General features: G+C 41.9%; 1 protein-coding gene and 1 non-coding gene across 2 annotated transcripts; both read right to left on the bottom strand.

Moving 5' to 3' along the window:
• Window positions 1–2,044: 2,044 nt before the first annotated feature.
• Window positions 2,045–13,878, bottom strand: LOC144065903 (uncharacterized). Its single transcript, XM_077589140.1, has 2 exons — window positions 13,526–13,878; window positions 2,045–3,789 (listed from the first exon to the last, which is right to left on the bottom strand). The coding sequence occupies exons 1-2, from the start codon at window positions 13,650–13,652 to the stop codon at window positions 2,174–2,176; spliced, it is 1,743 nt and encodes a 580-aa protein (XP_077445266.1). The 5' UTR covers window positions 13,653–13,878; the 3' UTR covers window positions 2,045–2,173.
• A 629-nt stretch (window positions 13,879–14,507) lies between these two features.
• LOC144066516 (U1 spliceosomal RNA) lies at window positions 14,508–14,672 on the bottom strand. The gene has a single exon (XR_013297665.1). It is a non-coding gene; the product is annotated as a U1 spliceosomal RNA (small nuclear RNA).
• Between the last annotated feature and the right edge of the window lie 398 nt (window positions 14,673–15,070).

Here is a 15,070-nt window from a genome sequence, read left to right as displayed (position 1 = left end):
TATACACACATATACACACATATACACACATATACACACATATACACACATATACACACATATACACACATATACACACATATACACACATATACACACATATACACACATATACACACATATACACACATATACACACATATACATACATATACACACATATACATTCATATACATACATATACATACATATACATACATATACATACATATACATACATATACATACATACATATACATACATATACATACATATACATATACATATACATATATATATATATATATACATATATATATATATATATACATATACATATATATATATATATACACATATACATATATTTATATTTATATATAAATAAATATATTTATATAGTTCGCAGTCTACCTTTGAATGCTCCGTTGAAGCCAAAATCTAGCGGTAGGATTTCTTTTGTAAATACAGCCGAAATGACGGCGAGCACCAAATTAGTGTGCTCGCCGTCATACTGAGTGTATTGAAGAACTCTATATCCCAGCAGTCACTGCGCAGTACTTTTTCTACGGGAAATAGTAGATTCTGGGGCTGCTTGGCGTAGTTGTATATATATATAATTCACAGTCTAGCTTTGAATGCTCTGTTGACGCCAACATTTAGCGGCAGGATTTCTTTTGTAAATACAGCCGAAATGACGGTGAGCACCAAATTAGTGTGCTCGCCGTCATACTAAGTGTATTGAAGAACTGGGTGTATTAAGAACTCTATATCCCAGCAGTCACTACGCAGAACTTTATCTACGGGAAATAGTAGAGTCTGGGGCTGCTTGGCGTAGTTGTCCTATCGACTGATTTATTTTATTTTGTCGTGATAACAATTTTAGTATTTGTCCATATATTTATAGTATATAGTTTTTCAATTGTGTAGCTTTTTAATTGAGCAGGAAAACATTGTTCTTCAGTGTGGGTTAATAAGTGTTCTTTTAAGCTTCTCCTATGGGAAAATGTTCGCCCACAAACTGAGCAGGAAAATGTTTTTTTGCCAGTGTGGGTTATTACGTGTCTTTTTAAATGTTGCTTTAGAGCAGACATGTCCAAAGTCCGGCCCCCGGGCCAATTGCGGCCCGTGGACAAATTTTTACCGGCCCGCGGCCTCTATCATGAATTTTTTTTTTTTTAATTTTTTTATTTTTTTATTTTTTTATTTTTTTTATTATTTTTTTTTTATCATGAAATCAATAATATGCGGCCCGCCAGCACTGTTGACCACAGTATAAAATACATGTGTACAAAAAGCTATTTTTCATATTTTTCATTTCACCAGAAGATGGCAGTAGCCCTGTGGCCGCACTCTGGCCGCCGTGACCCTTGACCTTGCGTGATCGTTTCAGCCCAGCCCATTTCTAACATGGCGTCTGTAAACAAAAAAAGGAAAGTTGACCGCGAGGGCCGCCGCTTCCAGGACAAGTGGAAATTTGAGTATTTTTTCACTGAAATACGAAACAACTGTGTCTGCCTAATTTGCCAAGAGACTGGCTGTTTTCAAGGAATTCAACATCAAGAGGCACTACCAGACGAAACATGCTAGCTACGACAAGCTAACTGGGAACAAACGCGGTGAAAAAGTGAAGCAACTGGAAGCTGTTTTAACGGCACAGCAAAGCTTTTTCACAAGAGTCCGTGAGTCAAATGAAAATGCCACAAAGGCAAGCTACGAAGTGGCAACGCTGATTGCAAAGCACTGCAAACCTTTCACTGAGGGTGAATTTATTAAAGACTGTGTAATGAAAATGGTTGAGAAAATTTGTCCCGCGAAGAAGCAAGAGTTTGCCAATATTTGCCTGGCTCGTAATACTGTGGTACGGAGAATTGAAGACGTTTCATTAGATATTAAGAGACAGTTAGAGGCAAAAGGAACTGAGTTTGACTTTTTCTCGTTAGCGTGCGATGAAAGCACGGATGCGTCCGACACCGCTCAGTTACTGATCTTTTTAAGAGGAGTGGACAATGACATGAACGTGAGTGAAGAGCTTCTGAACCTCCAGAGTCTGAAGGGCCAAACAAGAGGAACGGATTTATTTGTTTCTGTTTGTTCCACCGTAAAAAAACCATAACGGTCAAATTTCCATGGTTAGTTACTACTACTACATTCAAAGAATGTCAGGCTAAATAGTCGGCCCCCACACATTTTCACCTTACCAAATCTGGCCCTCTTTGCAAAAAGTTTGGACACCCCTGCTTTAGAGAATAGGCTTGACCACAAACTGAGCAGGAAAATGGTTTTTCGCCAGTGTGGGTTCTTGTGTGGTCTTCTAAGTGGTGCTTTTGAGAAAAGGCTTTACCGCAAACTGAGCAGGAAAATGGTTTTTTGCCAGTGTGGGTTCTTGTGTGGTCTTCTAAGTGGTGCTTTTGATAAAAGGCTTTACCGCAAACTGAACACGAAAATGGTTTTTCACCAGTGTGGGTTATTGTGTGTTTTTTTAAAGTTCTCTTCTCTATAAATGTTTTACCACAAACTGAACATGAAAATGGTTTTTCACCAGTGTGGGTTCTTATGTGGATTTTTAAGGATTCATTGCGAGAAAAGGCTTTACCGCAAACTGAACACGAAAATGGTTTTTCACCAGTGTGGGTTCTTGCATGACTAATTAAGTCTCCCTTCCGTGTGAATCTTTGACCACAAACTGAACACGAAAATGGCTTTTCACCCGTGTGGGTTCTTGTGTGTATTGTTACACTTCCCTTCCGCTTAAATGTTTTACCACAAACTGAACACGAAAATGGTTTTTCACCAGTGTGGGTTCTTGCATGACTAATTAAGTGTCCCTTCCGTGTGAATCTTTGACCACAAACTGAACACGAAAATGGTTTTTCACCAGTGTGGGTTCTTATGTGGATTTTTAAGGATTCATTTTGAGAAAAGGCTTTACCGCAAACTGAACACGAAAATGGTTTTTCACTAGTGTGGGTTCTTATGTGGATTTTTAAGGATTCATTTTTAGAAAAGGCTTTACCGCAAACCAAACACGTAAATGGTTTTTCACCAGTGTGGGTTCTTGTGTGTATTTTTACATTTCCCTTGTGTGTAAATGTTTTACCACAAACTGAACACGAAAATGGTTTTTCGCCTGTGTGTGTTCTTGCATGACTAATTAAGTGTCCCTTCTGTGTAAATGTTTTACCACAAACTGTACATGATAAGGGTTTCTCCCCAGTGTGGCTCCTCATATGTGTTTTCAAAGAAGACTTTTTCCCAAAAGTTTTCCCACACTGAAAGCATTTGCAAAGTTTGTCACCACTGGGATTTTTCTTAACATCTTCAACATCATCATCGTCAAAAAGCAAGTCGTTGCCATCTGATAAAGGAGCAATTAAATTTTCTGCTCGCCATCCTTCTGTTGAGCTGCCGCTCAGAAGCTCCGCCCCTATGTTGGCCACGCCCAGATCATCTTCACTCTTGAAAGGCTCACCAGTTGACCATTTGACACATTCCTCGTTTTTGATTGGAGGTTGCTCTTCTCTTTTGCACTGTTGAGGGAACTCTGGCTCCTCCTCTTTAATTAGGGGCCATGTTCCTGTGTTTGCAGGTTCCGCCCCTCCACTGGCCACGCCCAGAACATCTTCCCTCTTCACGAACTCACCAAGTGACCAGGAGAAATGATCTTCCTCCCTTTTGATTGGACGTTGCTCGTCTCCCATTTGTTGTTGAGGGAACTCTGGCTCCTCCTCTTTGATTTGGGGGAGCTCAACTTCCCCTTCAAGGTCAACAGACTCATGCCCATCAGCACCAAGATCATTTCTGAAACCTGCAAAGACACAAAGATAATTGATTAACCATTTTCCAAATATAAATGACTGAATTTCTTGTTCACAGAAATGAAACCAAACGGAAAAGGGCGCCATACATTCATTTCGTCACAATGCAGTACTTACTACTGTAGTTTTCTAGTCAACAGCAACATGAGTTGAAAACTGTTTATAGGTGCATTTTTCAAAGTATGGCACTATTGGTCAGAAAAGTTTCTTCACTTAAAATTAGTCAAATCTTTTTTGGAGCCTTTTCATTGTAAACATTCTCTTTTATGTTTTAGATTTTAATTTAGTTAAAATGCTTTCGCCAAAGGGGAGGCATTAAAAAACATTATCTTTTATTCAGTAGCAGGTCTATTATTATTTGGGGGATTAATGAGATGCCGGATTCTGGCTAATGCCGGAGCGATCGCTAATACGAGCAGTATAGTATATTACTTCTCGTTGGCTGCTCATAAGAACATCAGGGGCACTGGCTCTCTCCCTCGCAACTCCTCGTGTAATATCTCTGGTCGCAACTATACCTCTTTGTAACGTGTCCGCGAGCACTGAGCGGAGCGTTGCATTTTTTCAGTGTCCCCCCCCTTAGCCTGTTAGCTCCCGTTAACGGAGCAATCGCTAATTCAAGACTACTTCTCATTGGCAAGTGGTCGTGCGTTATCCTATTGTTAGGACATTTGTGTGCATTATTTTCGGAATATTTTGAAGGGAATACTACAGCAAACAGCCCATCGATAGCGAACGTGAGGGTGGAGGCGTGGCAAACAGCTAACCCAGCCAGAAGTTATAAAAATGTAAAATCAAATTAGAATTCAGTTTTGTGTGAAGTTACATTAAACGTATGTTTGAGTGTGACTGTATATATTAATCCAAGTTAATTTAAATTTGTTTGTTCGGTTACGAGTGCGTTGCCGTGGAAAGAACCCCCCAACCCTCTATGTCCCTCTCTGTACCCGCCGCAAAATCCATCTAATTTTAGTTCTATTAAACACATTTTATTACTATTAAACCACTAGTTACGTGTTACTTTGTTAATAGAAGGCGAATTTGAAGAAATAAAAAAAAAATTCCAATCCAATATCCTGTTTTTGATGTTTTTTCAGAGGGCTGGAACGAATTCATTTGCTTTTAGTTCATTTCAACGGGAAACGTTCGCTCGAGTTACGATAAGATAGACACACGAGCTCAGTCCCGGAACGAATTAAGCTCATATGTAGAGGTACCACTGTATCGTCTGATTGGACACTCTGAATTGTCCCTAGGTATAAGTGTGAGAGTGAATGGGTTTTTTTCTCCTCGTGCTCTGCGATTGGCTGGCCACCGATTCAGGCTGTTCCTCTCCTCTGGCCCAAAGGCAGCTGGGATAGGCTCCAGCACCCCCTATACACGATGTAGCATATCAGAAAATGAATCAATGAATGTTGGAATTAAAAACAGTGGGAGAAGCCCAATGTAGCTTCGGCAGCAAACCTCGACTGGGTAGATGGTGCATTTCCAGACAAATTTCTGGCACACAGATTCAAGTATTCGGCCTTCTTGCTCTCGAAGGTGGCCTCTGTTGGTACTGGTAGTTCTATGAGGTGAAGCGATCTTGCCTCTGAGGACCCTACGTCAATGTCTGTGCGGAGTGATGTAGTGATGATCTCTGATGATAGTTCATATTCTATTTATTTATAAGCTGCATTTGAATTTTAGCATTAAATATGAAGTACTTCCGCAGACCGCACCACAGACCGGCAGTGGGCCAGATTTGGCCATCGGGCCGCAACTTTCACACCATTGTTTGAACGCTGCTCTCGTTGTTGTTTAGTGCATCTACATCTCCAGTTTTAAAATTTTCAATTTAGAGCAAGCAAATGAGTGTTATGTCACTCAAAAATGGAGGGCGAGTAGCAGGAGTGACTCTGGGGGCGCTCGTGCGTTGCGTAATTTGAAAAATACATTGTTTGTGATAAGGATACAATAAAAGGAAAGCTACTGTTTAATGCCGTTGTTAAGTATAACGCGTTGAGACTCATTCTTCCCTCCTAGAGTGGTTACATTAAATCAAATTTATTACATCTTTCTTCGAATGGTGCTAGTGCAAATTCATGAAAATGTACGTACGCTACTATAGTGTCATGTCAATAGAATACCTTTAAGGGAATGCATGGAAATAAAAAGTGAACCCACTTTCTAGTCTATGAAGAGCAACTTTCTCGTGCGTTATGTTACAAACTGTCGATTGTTCCTGAGTTGAATGCTCCTGTTTGACCTCAAAAAGTTCCTCCTGGGGCTTTGGCCGTTGTGTTCTTGCCGACATTTCCACACGTGAATTCTGATGATGGCGGCGGCTTTGATAGCAGCTAGCTAGGCTAAGCTAAATTAGCCCGGAAACCCCCAACGAGTTCAACGTGTTTCTTAGATAGCTGCTACTATGCTAAAGCATAAACAAGCACTTCGACGACTTGTTTATTTGATAGCTGCTAGCTATGCCGAGCTAATATAGCCAGGAAACCTACAACAAGTTCTTCGTCGACTTGTTCCTTTGATAGCTGCTAGCTAAGCTAAAGCATAAAAAAGCTATTTGCCGACTTGTTCCTTTGATAGCTGCTAGCTAAATTAAGCTAAAGTATAAACAAGCTTTTCGACGACTTGTTTCTTTGATAGCTGCTAGCTGGGCTAAGCTAAAGCAGGTTTTGCTGATAAATAGTGATGGAATGAGCGACCCTGGTGCGTCAGCACTGTGCTGATAACTCAAGAGAGAAATCCTGTATTGTTGTGTGTATTGCTTTAAGAAAGAACCACGTGACTGATACAGAAAATGTATCGTTTGGCCAAAGTGTTTAGTATAAGGAAATAAACTTTATCCAAGTGCCGTGGGTCTGTTGGATGGACTTTTACGTAATTATTGATAATTCTAAAGAGTTTCCCCCAGTGTGGAATGATTTTGATCGTATCATGAACGATTTGTTCTGCGCATGCGCTTTAAGCGTCGCCTCCTTTTTTAGCCGCAAGTGATTTATGCTCAATTTAGTTTTCAATTTAATTCGAACCTGCGCAATAATTTTTGCTAAAACCATGTCAGACCATTTGATGAATATTTATTTCCTATGTCCCACTCTCTTGCATTTATAAAGCGAATGCCATCGAAAGAAGTGACGCTTGATTCGCGCATACGCAAAATTTGTCACTTAACTCTAAAACAATGTTTTTTTTCTTAGTAAGGGAAATGTCTTTTAATCATGTCATTTCAAAAGGAAACAAAATATGTTTTTATGTTCAAAGTTAAAGTGGAAAACAGAAAATATTTTTACAGTTATTTTTACATTTTACAAAATACTTATTGAACTAAAACACAAAAAGAAAAAAAATGGATGTAAAAATTCCAAATATTCGTTAAAAATGGGAAAATCAAGAAATATCATTTAGGTTGCTCCGGATTAAGGGACTAATGTAGATAAAAGAAAAAACAAACTTTTCCTTTTGGGTTTAAGACACCTTTGAGAAATTGCTAATTTTCTGATATAATTTCTTTAAAATGCACTTCTTCGATAACTTGTGATTGACAGTGTCTTAATTATTGTGTACAATGTCCACAAATACTGAAATTAAAATGAAACAGATTTTCTCCTGACCACGAGAGAGCGGTACCTAAATAAGAGACTGATTCCTGCAAGTTCAAACCGTTTCAATGAAGAACTACTTCTCCCGTGATGCCAATCGGCGAAACAGCAACAGCACCATTATCATGGACGATTTGTTCTGCGCATGCGTGTTTTGCGTTGCCTCCTTTTGAGATGCGAGCTTCAAGTGATTTATGTTTAATTTAATTTTCAATTTAATTCAAACCTGTGCACATATTTTTGCTCAAACCACATGTCAGACCATTTGAAGAATATTTATTTCCCATGTGACTATTTTGCATTTATAAGCGATTGCTATCAAAAGAAGTGATGCTAGAACCGCGCATGCCCAATATTCGTCACCTAACTCAACCAATGCGTCGCCTACGTGTTTAGCATTAGCTACTTTACGGCCTTAAATATCAGTCAAAATCATTTTCAAGACCTCGTTGAAGCTTTACTGCCTACTTTCAATTAGCCTGCTAGCATGTATCGAAGGAACAAGTCTTCAAGTCGTAGAAGAACTTTGAAGATTATAGTGTACTGTATAGAGCAGTTAGTGACATCTAGTGGGTAATCATTTTAACGTTCTCAGTACTACCCATAATGCTAGGCGCTGTGGTTTTGTATTCATTCAAATAAAGACACGATCTGAAACATGGTGTCAAAAGTGGCTGGCTAAAACTAGAAGCAATGGCAAACAAAGGTGATTCCGGCGCCGGAGGGCATGCAGATGTTCAGATTCGGATTTGGCAAAGAACTGCGACGTTTTTCATGCTGAATTTAAGGACTTTGTGTTAGCCACAGGTCTATACGAGAAACCTGAGGAGGTGCAAGCTGCCGCCCTGAGACTGCTAATGGGTAACGAGTGCTGCCAGGTCTATATGCATAACGTGGTATTGACGGAGGATCAAAGGAAAGACCCAACTGCCATCTTAAATGTGTTGGGGGAGTATTTTAAACCTGCAAGAAACGTGATTTATGAGAGATATATGTTCGGTTGCTGCAAACAAGAGACTGATGCGCCAATAAGCAGTTTTTTAACAGGGCTAAGGGAAAGAGCAACATCGTGCGAGTACCGTGAGTTACAGGATGAGATGATTCGTGACAGGCTCGTGCTCGGGGTTGCAAGTGAGGACACTCGAAGGCGCTTGCTGCGTGAGCGAGACCTCAAGTTGCCAGCGGCAGTCGAAATATGTCAGCTTATTGAGCTGACTGAGAAACGCATGAAAACCTTGGAGCGCCCGCAAGTACAAGTGGAAAGTGTGAATGCAGCAGAGAGACAGACTGAGAGGTATAAAATGCTGGACAAGAGAAGAGAGCAGTTGGCTTGCAAATACTGCGGAAACAGCCACAAGCGTGGCAGGAAACAATGCCCAGCCTAAGGTAAGGCATGTCTGTGTGCGGTCGTTTGGTCGCCGGTCTTTTGGTCGCCGGACTTTTGGTCGCCCGGACCCAAACAACGGGCGACCAAAAGACCGGCGACAAAACAAGGTAAAACAACACGGTCTATCCATCAATAAAAGCCAACAATGGCCCTGAGCAGTTTCCCTGAGCGGACGTGAGAGTGTATAAGAGTTTGTATGTACATGAGTTGTCCCCTTAGGAAGGGACGTCAGTCTGCGTCTTAACAAGTTCTCCAACAAAACGCAATAAAAGTATGGGAAATTTGGAGCTTTTCTTTAGCCTAATAATTCATAGGGCATTAAGTATTACTAAATAATAATTTGCAGTTTGTATTTTGGGAATTTGAGCAACGATTTAAATGGTAATTATCAATAACCTTCCAGGCGACCAAATGACCGGCGACCAAACGACCGAGTACCAGGCATGTCGGACAATCGCAAATCATTTTGCCAAGGTATGCCAGCCTAGTAACAGGACCAAGAAAGTAAATGTGCTGGAAGCTGTAGAGCGAGAGGGCAGAGAGGAAGACGGAGATGTGGATATGTTCATGGACGCAGAATACATCAGCTTAGTGAATTCAAAAGGTAGGAAATGGTTTGTGCACCTGCGATTGGACAGGAAAAGGCAAGCATGCCAGCTAGACACCGGTGCCACTTGTAACATCATGAGCAGTAGGACCAAAGAGAAGTTGTTGACGGTGTCAGTAAAATTCTATTCCAGTAACTTTATATTCATAAGAGTGCAGAAGGGAGCAAGATTAAATATAAGAATACAATTCATATTTCACATGACCCATCTTGCCAAATTCCTCCCAAAGCGCTCTGAGGTGTGTGAACCACTCAGCAGACTCTTGGATAAAGACACAGAATGGCACTGGCTGGCCAAACATGAGGACGCAGTAAATAAGATAAAGCGGCTGGTCTCCAACACACCTGTTCTCAGACACTATGATGTCACAAAACCTGTCACCATCCAGAGTAATGCCAGCATGAGTGGGCTTGGATGCTGCTTGCTGCAAGGCGGACAGCCAGTGGCTTTCGCCTCGAGAGCCCTAACACAAACTGAACCAAATTATGCTTAAATCGAGAAAGTGTCTGAGGCTAGTTTTTGCGTGCCAAAGATTCCACCAGTACTTACATGGCAGGGAAATGGTCACAGCAGAAACGGACCACAAACCGCTGATCACCATATTCAAGAAGCCCCTCCTGAGTGCGCCAAAACGTCTTCAAGGAATGTTAATGCAACTGCAGTGCTACAACTTGGATGTGGTGTAGAAGCCTGGGCCTGAAATGTATGTTAGTGACACGCTGAGCCGCGCTGCGCTGGCACGCATAACAACAGACACTCCACTTGTGCACCACACTGTGTTTTCAGCCCAGGCAGAGTATGCGCAGCTGGACCAAGCCCAGCACCTGAATGTCACTACCTTCTGATTCCAGCGAAATTGACCAGCTGCCTGCCCTATCCGCCAACACGCTGATCACTCGCGGCAGAGCCCAATTTGCGCGTCATGGGCAACCGGACAAGGTAATTACTGACAATGACCCCCACTTCGCCTGTGAACAATTCAGAAAGTTTGCTTCAAGCTGGGGTTTTACCCATGTCACGCCGTCGCCCCGCCATCCGAAGTCAAACGGCAAAGCCAAGGCGGCTGTAAAGATAGTTAAATCGCTCTGTATGCGGGCCAAAGCAGACGCATGGATGGCCATCCTCCACTGGCGCAACACGCCCACACCCTAGGGGTTAGGCAGTAGCCCCGCCCAGCGCTTAATGTCAAGGAGGCTCAAATCCTCCCTACCAGTTGCAGACAGCCTACTGCAACCACATGTGGTGGTCGGGGTGACTGACAAGTTGGTGTGGAAACGGCGGACAGGGAAATCGACTTACGACAGAACCGCCAAAGAACTCCCAAAAGCCAAATGTGGGAGATCAGATCAGAATGAAGCCGCTTCCGGGTGACCGTACGGGGAGATGGCCATTGGGCCAATGCATTCAGAAGGTTGCTCCTCGCTCATTCGTGGTGGATGTTCACGGCACTCTCTACAGGCGCAACCGCGTGGATCTACGAGTGGCAGAGCGCTCAGCGGAAATAAAGGGTCTGAAACAGCGAAGTCTGGAATGTGACTGGGACATCAACCCGGGCAGAGACTGCCCATGGGTCTGGCCATGGGGAAATTGCACAGTGCAGAAAGCCCAAGCGCCCCAAGCAGTCTGGCTCCTCGCAGCGCGTCTACACCGGCACCAGAGGACAATGCCAGACACCGGAGAGACGCAGCAACTCACCAGGCCAGGCAGTCTACACACGTTGTGGCCGCCTCTCACGGCCACCGCCTAAACTGAATTGGTGATCGTAGAAGAGCATACATGAAAACAAGGGTTCGACTAGGGTGTAGGCTGCACGCTGCCCTTACTAAGCCCAGACCCACGCATACATAGACAATGACAGCACACACACACGAAGAAGTTGCACAAGAGACTTTTGGTTTGTTGTCAGATTGTTGAAGAAAAAAAAAAGAGGAAAAAATGTGTCATTTTGTTAGTACAAGGGTTAATGTCAGGAATAAGCATAATACAAGAATAGTTTATGTTCAGAACAATATGTCATGGTGGGCAGCAATGTTTAATGTGAATAAAAGGTTACTTTAAAGTTACAGAACAGTAATCTAAAGGAAGGAAGATGTTACAGATTATAGTAATGAATATTGAGCAGTTAGCGACATCTGGTGGTTCATCATTGTAGCAGGTTCTCAGTTCTACCCATAATGCTATGCGCTGTCCTGCTTCGATTCATTCAATAAAGTCACGATCAGAAACAACAATGCCACCCCGTTAAATATTTCATTATGAAATATTAATTGTGTAACGTAAAGTATATATCGGTCTATTGGACTAATGATCGTCAAAAGTGAACGTACCTTCGAGTTTGTGAAGAACAACTTTAGCTTGCATCATTTTAAAAACAATAGAATGTTGATGACATGTGAGATCCTCTTTCACGCCATAAAGTTCCTTCTGAAACTTTGCCGCAAACGGCGTCGTTCTCCCAGGCATTTTTCACACTTTTTTGTGTTCGCTTGACGACGTACTGATGCAGACGACGTGTTCCTATGTTAGCTGCCAGCCAGGCTAGGCTAAAGTACGACTCCCAAAACGAATTGAAGATAAACGGACTGACGTTCGAGTCCACAAACTATTTAATGTTGAGCATGTTGTCGAGGTTTCGTTTCATTTAAGTTAAATTAAATTGAGGAGAAACAAGAGGCGCACAAACAAAAAGTTAAAACCCTAGCCATGCAGAAATGAACGCCCGGACACAGAAAATGAGGACTTTCAGGGATTTGTGGGTGATGATGACGTGAGTGAGTTGTAAAATGTCTAAATAAAGTACAACCGAACTCAGTTTTGCTTCCGTTGCCTTTTTAAAACATGTTTTTAGCGTGTGGGTGTAGCGTGCAAGAACTATATTTCCCAGCAGTCACTGCGCACCGGAACCCGGAAATCGGCTGCTTCCGGTAGCCAGCGCTATTGCGTTTTGATGTTCATCCATATATAATATATATGAGTGTAATGAAATGGTGCGTGCTTTGTGTGTCTAAAACACAGAAATAGCACTCGTTACTGACACTGCGGCTTAAAATACAATGCGCCGAATAGTCGTGAAAATACGGTAATTCAGTGAGGGCAGCGAGCAGCCCATGATCTTCTGGGTGGTATTGATCACTCTCTGCATGGCTTTTCTGTCTGCTGCCGTGCTTCCAGCGTACCACACTGTAATGCATTATACCAGAATGCTCTCCACAGTGGCTCTATAGAAGGTTACCAGAAGCTTAGGGTCCAAGTTGTTCCTCCTGAGTATCCTCAGGCTTCAAACCCTAATTGGCTACAAACATAGTAACATCCATAAGATGACAATCATTTTGGACTTTGCTTGCTCTAACTGAAAGACAACAAAAACAACATTGGCTTTTTCCACCTATCTCACATTTAACACTCATCCATCTTTCAAATGACATGTTATGCATTGATTAAATAAGTGTTTATTATCATTTCCAAAGGGTTTTGAAATTAGTGTGGGTGGCTTGGCGTGTTCATCTTCCCAATTTGCGCCAATATTCCACAAAGTGGGCGAATCCCACAGCCTTGTTGCAAAGCTGCACTGGAACGGATGTGTAGCGGCGATGAAGCAAATTTACTTCATTTCCCATTATTTAGTAGGGTTACGGAATTCCTATTTCCATACAGGGTGCTGAGGAATAGTGTGCCGAACTCTTTCAAGCATTTTCAAGGACTGTATGCAAAATTCTAACATTTTTAAACCTTGAAAACATTACAGGTAAAATTCAAGTATTTTCAACGATTTCAAAGACTTTTACAAATCCCGATTATTAAATGAATGCCCATATAATCTGCAAACGTGAAAAATAGATTGGACTCACATGCTTATTTAGTCTCCCGATTTCCCAGTATAGATCCAGTATCCCGCCACCAGATTCATTTTTCTCTCACCCCAAGTCTTTGGAAAAAAAGGCGGGAGCGCGCCCAATCTGGCAACGCTCGCTGCGCTGAGGGAAACCCCGTGCATCAAGTGAACGCACCCAGTATACACGTGAAAAACATGTCCAAGGCAGTACTATACAGAAATAAATCCGGACGCAGTGCATGCATGATGTCACGCACAGTATATGTTATACAAATAAATAATCACCAAAGGTAAACTAACCTTCTAGTCTGTGAAGAACAACTCTGGCATGCATGATTTTCCCATGAGTCGAGGGATACGAAGGCTCCAATGTGACGCCACAAAGTCCCCCCTGGAAGTTTTCCGCAGTCTGTGTTGTTCTCGCCATTTCCTTTGTTAGCCACCCACGAGGCTAGGTCTTCAAACTTCAACGAGTTCCGAGAATACTCGAAAATGGACGTACTGATGTCCGAGTAAGTCACGCTGGAAACGTCGCCGAGATTTCGTCGTAACTAAGTGAATGGATAAAGACGAAAAACCGTTCCACGTTGGCCAGTCTTTCTTATACATGCATTGCATGATGGGTAAGGCAACGCCGAGCCCCTTCGCGTCTTAGATCCCGCCCCAATTTTAACCCCGTGTCCGCCTAATCAACTTTATTTCGCTGGAGGGGGTCTACAGTGAGACGTTTTTGTCATGGAATCGGGGGACGAATGATCTTAAGAGACATGTACTGCCTTTCTTAGCACTAGTTCTTATTAAAAAGCATAATTAAAAAATCGTACAGTCATGCTGGGCCAATGAATATGCTGATTTTGTTTCACATAAGCATCTTGACCATTAAAACGAAATCAGGATGAAATGCGATGAAATATTTTGGTTTTGCCTTTGTTTAAAATGTTAAGTTTAAAATAGTGGGAGTAATACTACAAGAATGGTAATCCCGTGCCGATTCATGCTTTTGTCCACATTCTCTTGATGGACACTCGTTAAATTGTGTCTGCCATTTTGGTGACTAGTGTATCTGTGTTTTTTTTAAATCAGGGTTTTTGTTTCCTTTTTCAAATGACTTTTTCACCTATTTTATCGGACGCTTTTCAATTGCATTTACCTGCAGCTCCAACGTAGCCTCCGGAGCACGGTGAGTTTGATACGACGAGGTTGCTGAATCTCTGAGATTTAACCATATTGAATTATTTAAAAGTTTGGTCAGTTGCTTGAATGTTATTTTTTGACAACAAATCCGGGCAGAGCGCAAACGCAGTCCCCCACTATCAGAAATTATCCAGTCGAGATTCCCATATTTGGAGAATTCACAGAGGTCAGCACAACCAAAAGTGCAATGGCTGGGCCTCACCCTGGGTTAACCACCTTCTTGATCATGGTATCTCCCCGGCCAGGTAAGTATGAGTTGTCCCCGGCTGCAGCACCCTCTTCTTTCACGTGCTCGCCATCTTCAGTCACGTGCCCGTTTACTACACCGTAATAAAACACACCCGCGCATGCACGCGCACAAAAAAAGTGAACAAAGGCACAAATTAAAATACAAATAGAACAAAATAGCACTTCTCTACAAATAACATTTTTATAATCTCTAACAAAATGATGCTTCGAAGAATTAAAAACCAAATAGTAAGTTTTTTTAAATCCAGAGTTAAAAAAGGGAAACGAACATCTGAAGCTTTCTACATAAAAACCGCCTCTTCACAGTAATATAAGTTAAAACATTCATGAATTAAGCAGTGGGTTTGTCAGCAATGAGTGTTAGTTGATTAATCAATTGACATAATACATTTTACTTTATCA

Source organism: Stigmatopora argus, chromosome 20 (genome assembly GCF_051989625.1).
Source record: "Stigmatopora argus isolate UIUO_Sarg chromosome 20, RoL_Sarg_1.0, whole genome shotgun sequence".
Classification (NCBI taxonomy): domain Eukaryota; kingdom Metazoa; phylum Chordata; class Actinopteri; order Syngnathiformes; family Syngnathidae; genus Stigmatopora; species Stigmatopora argus.
The sequence above is the reverse complement of the archived record's forward strand: the minus strand, read 5'-3'. Positions and strand labels throughout refer to the sequence as shown.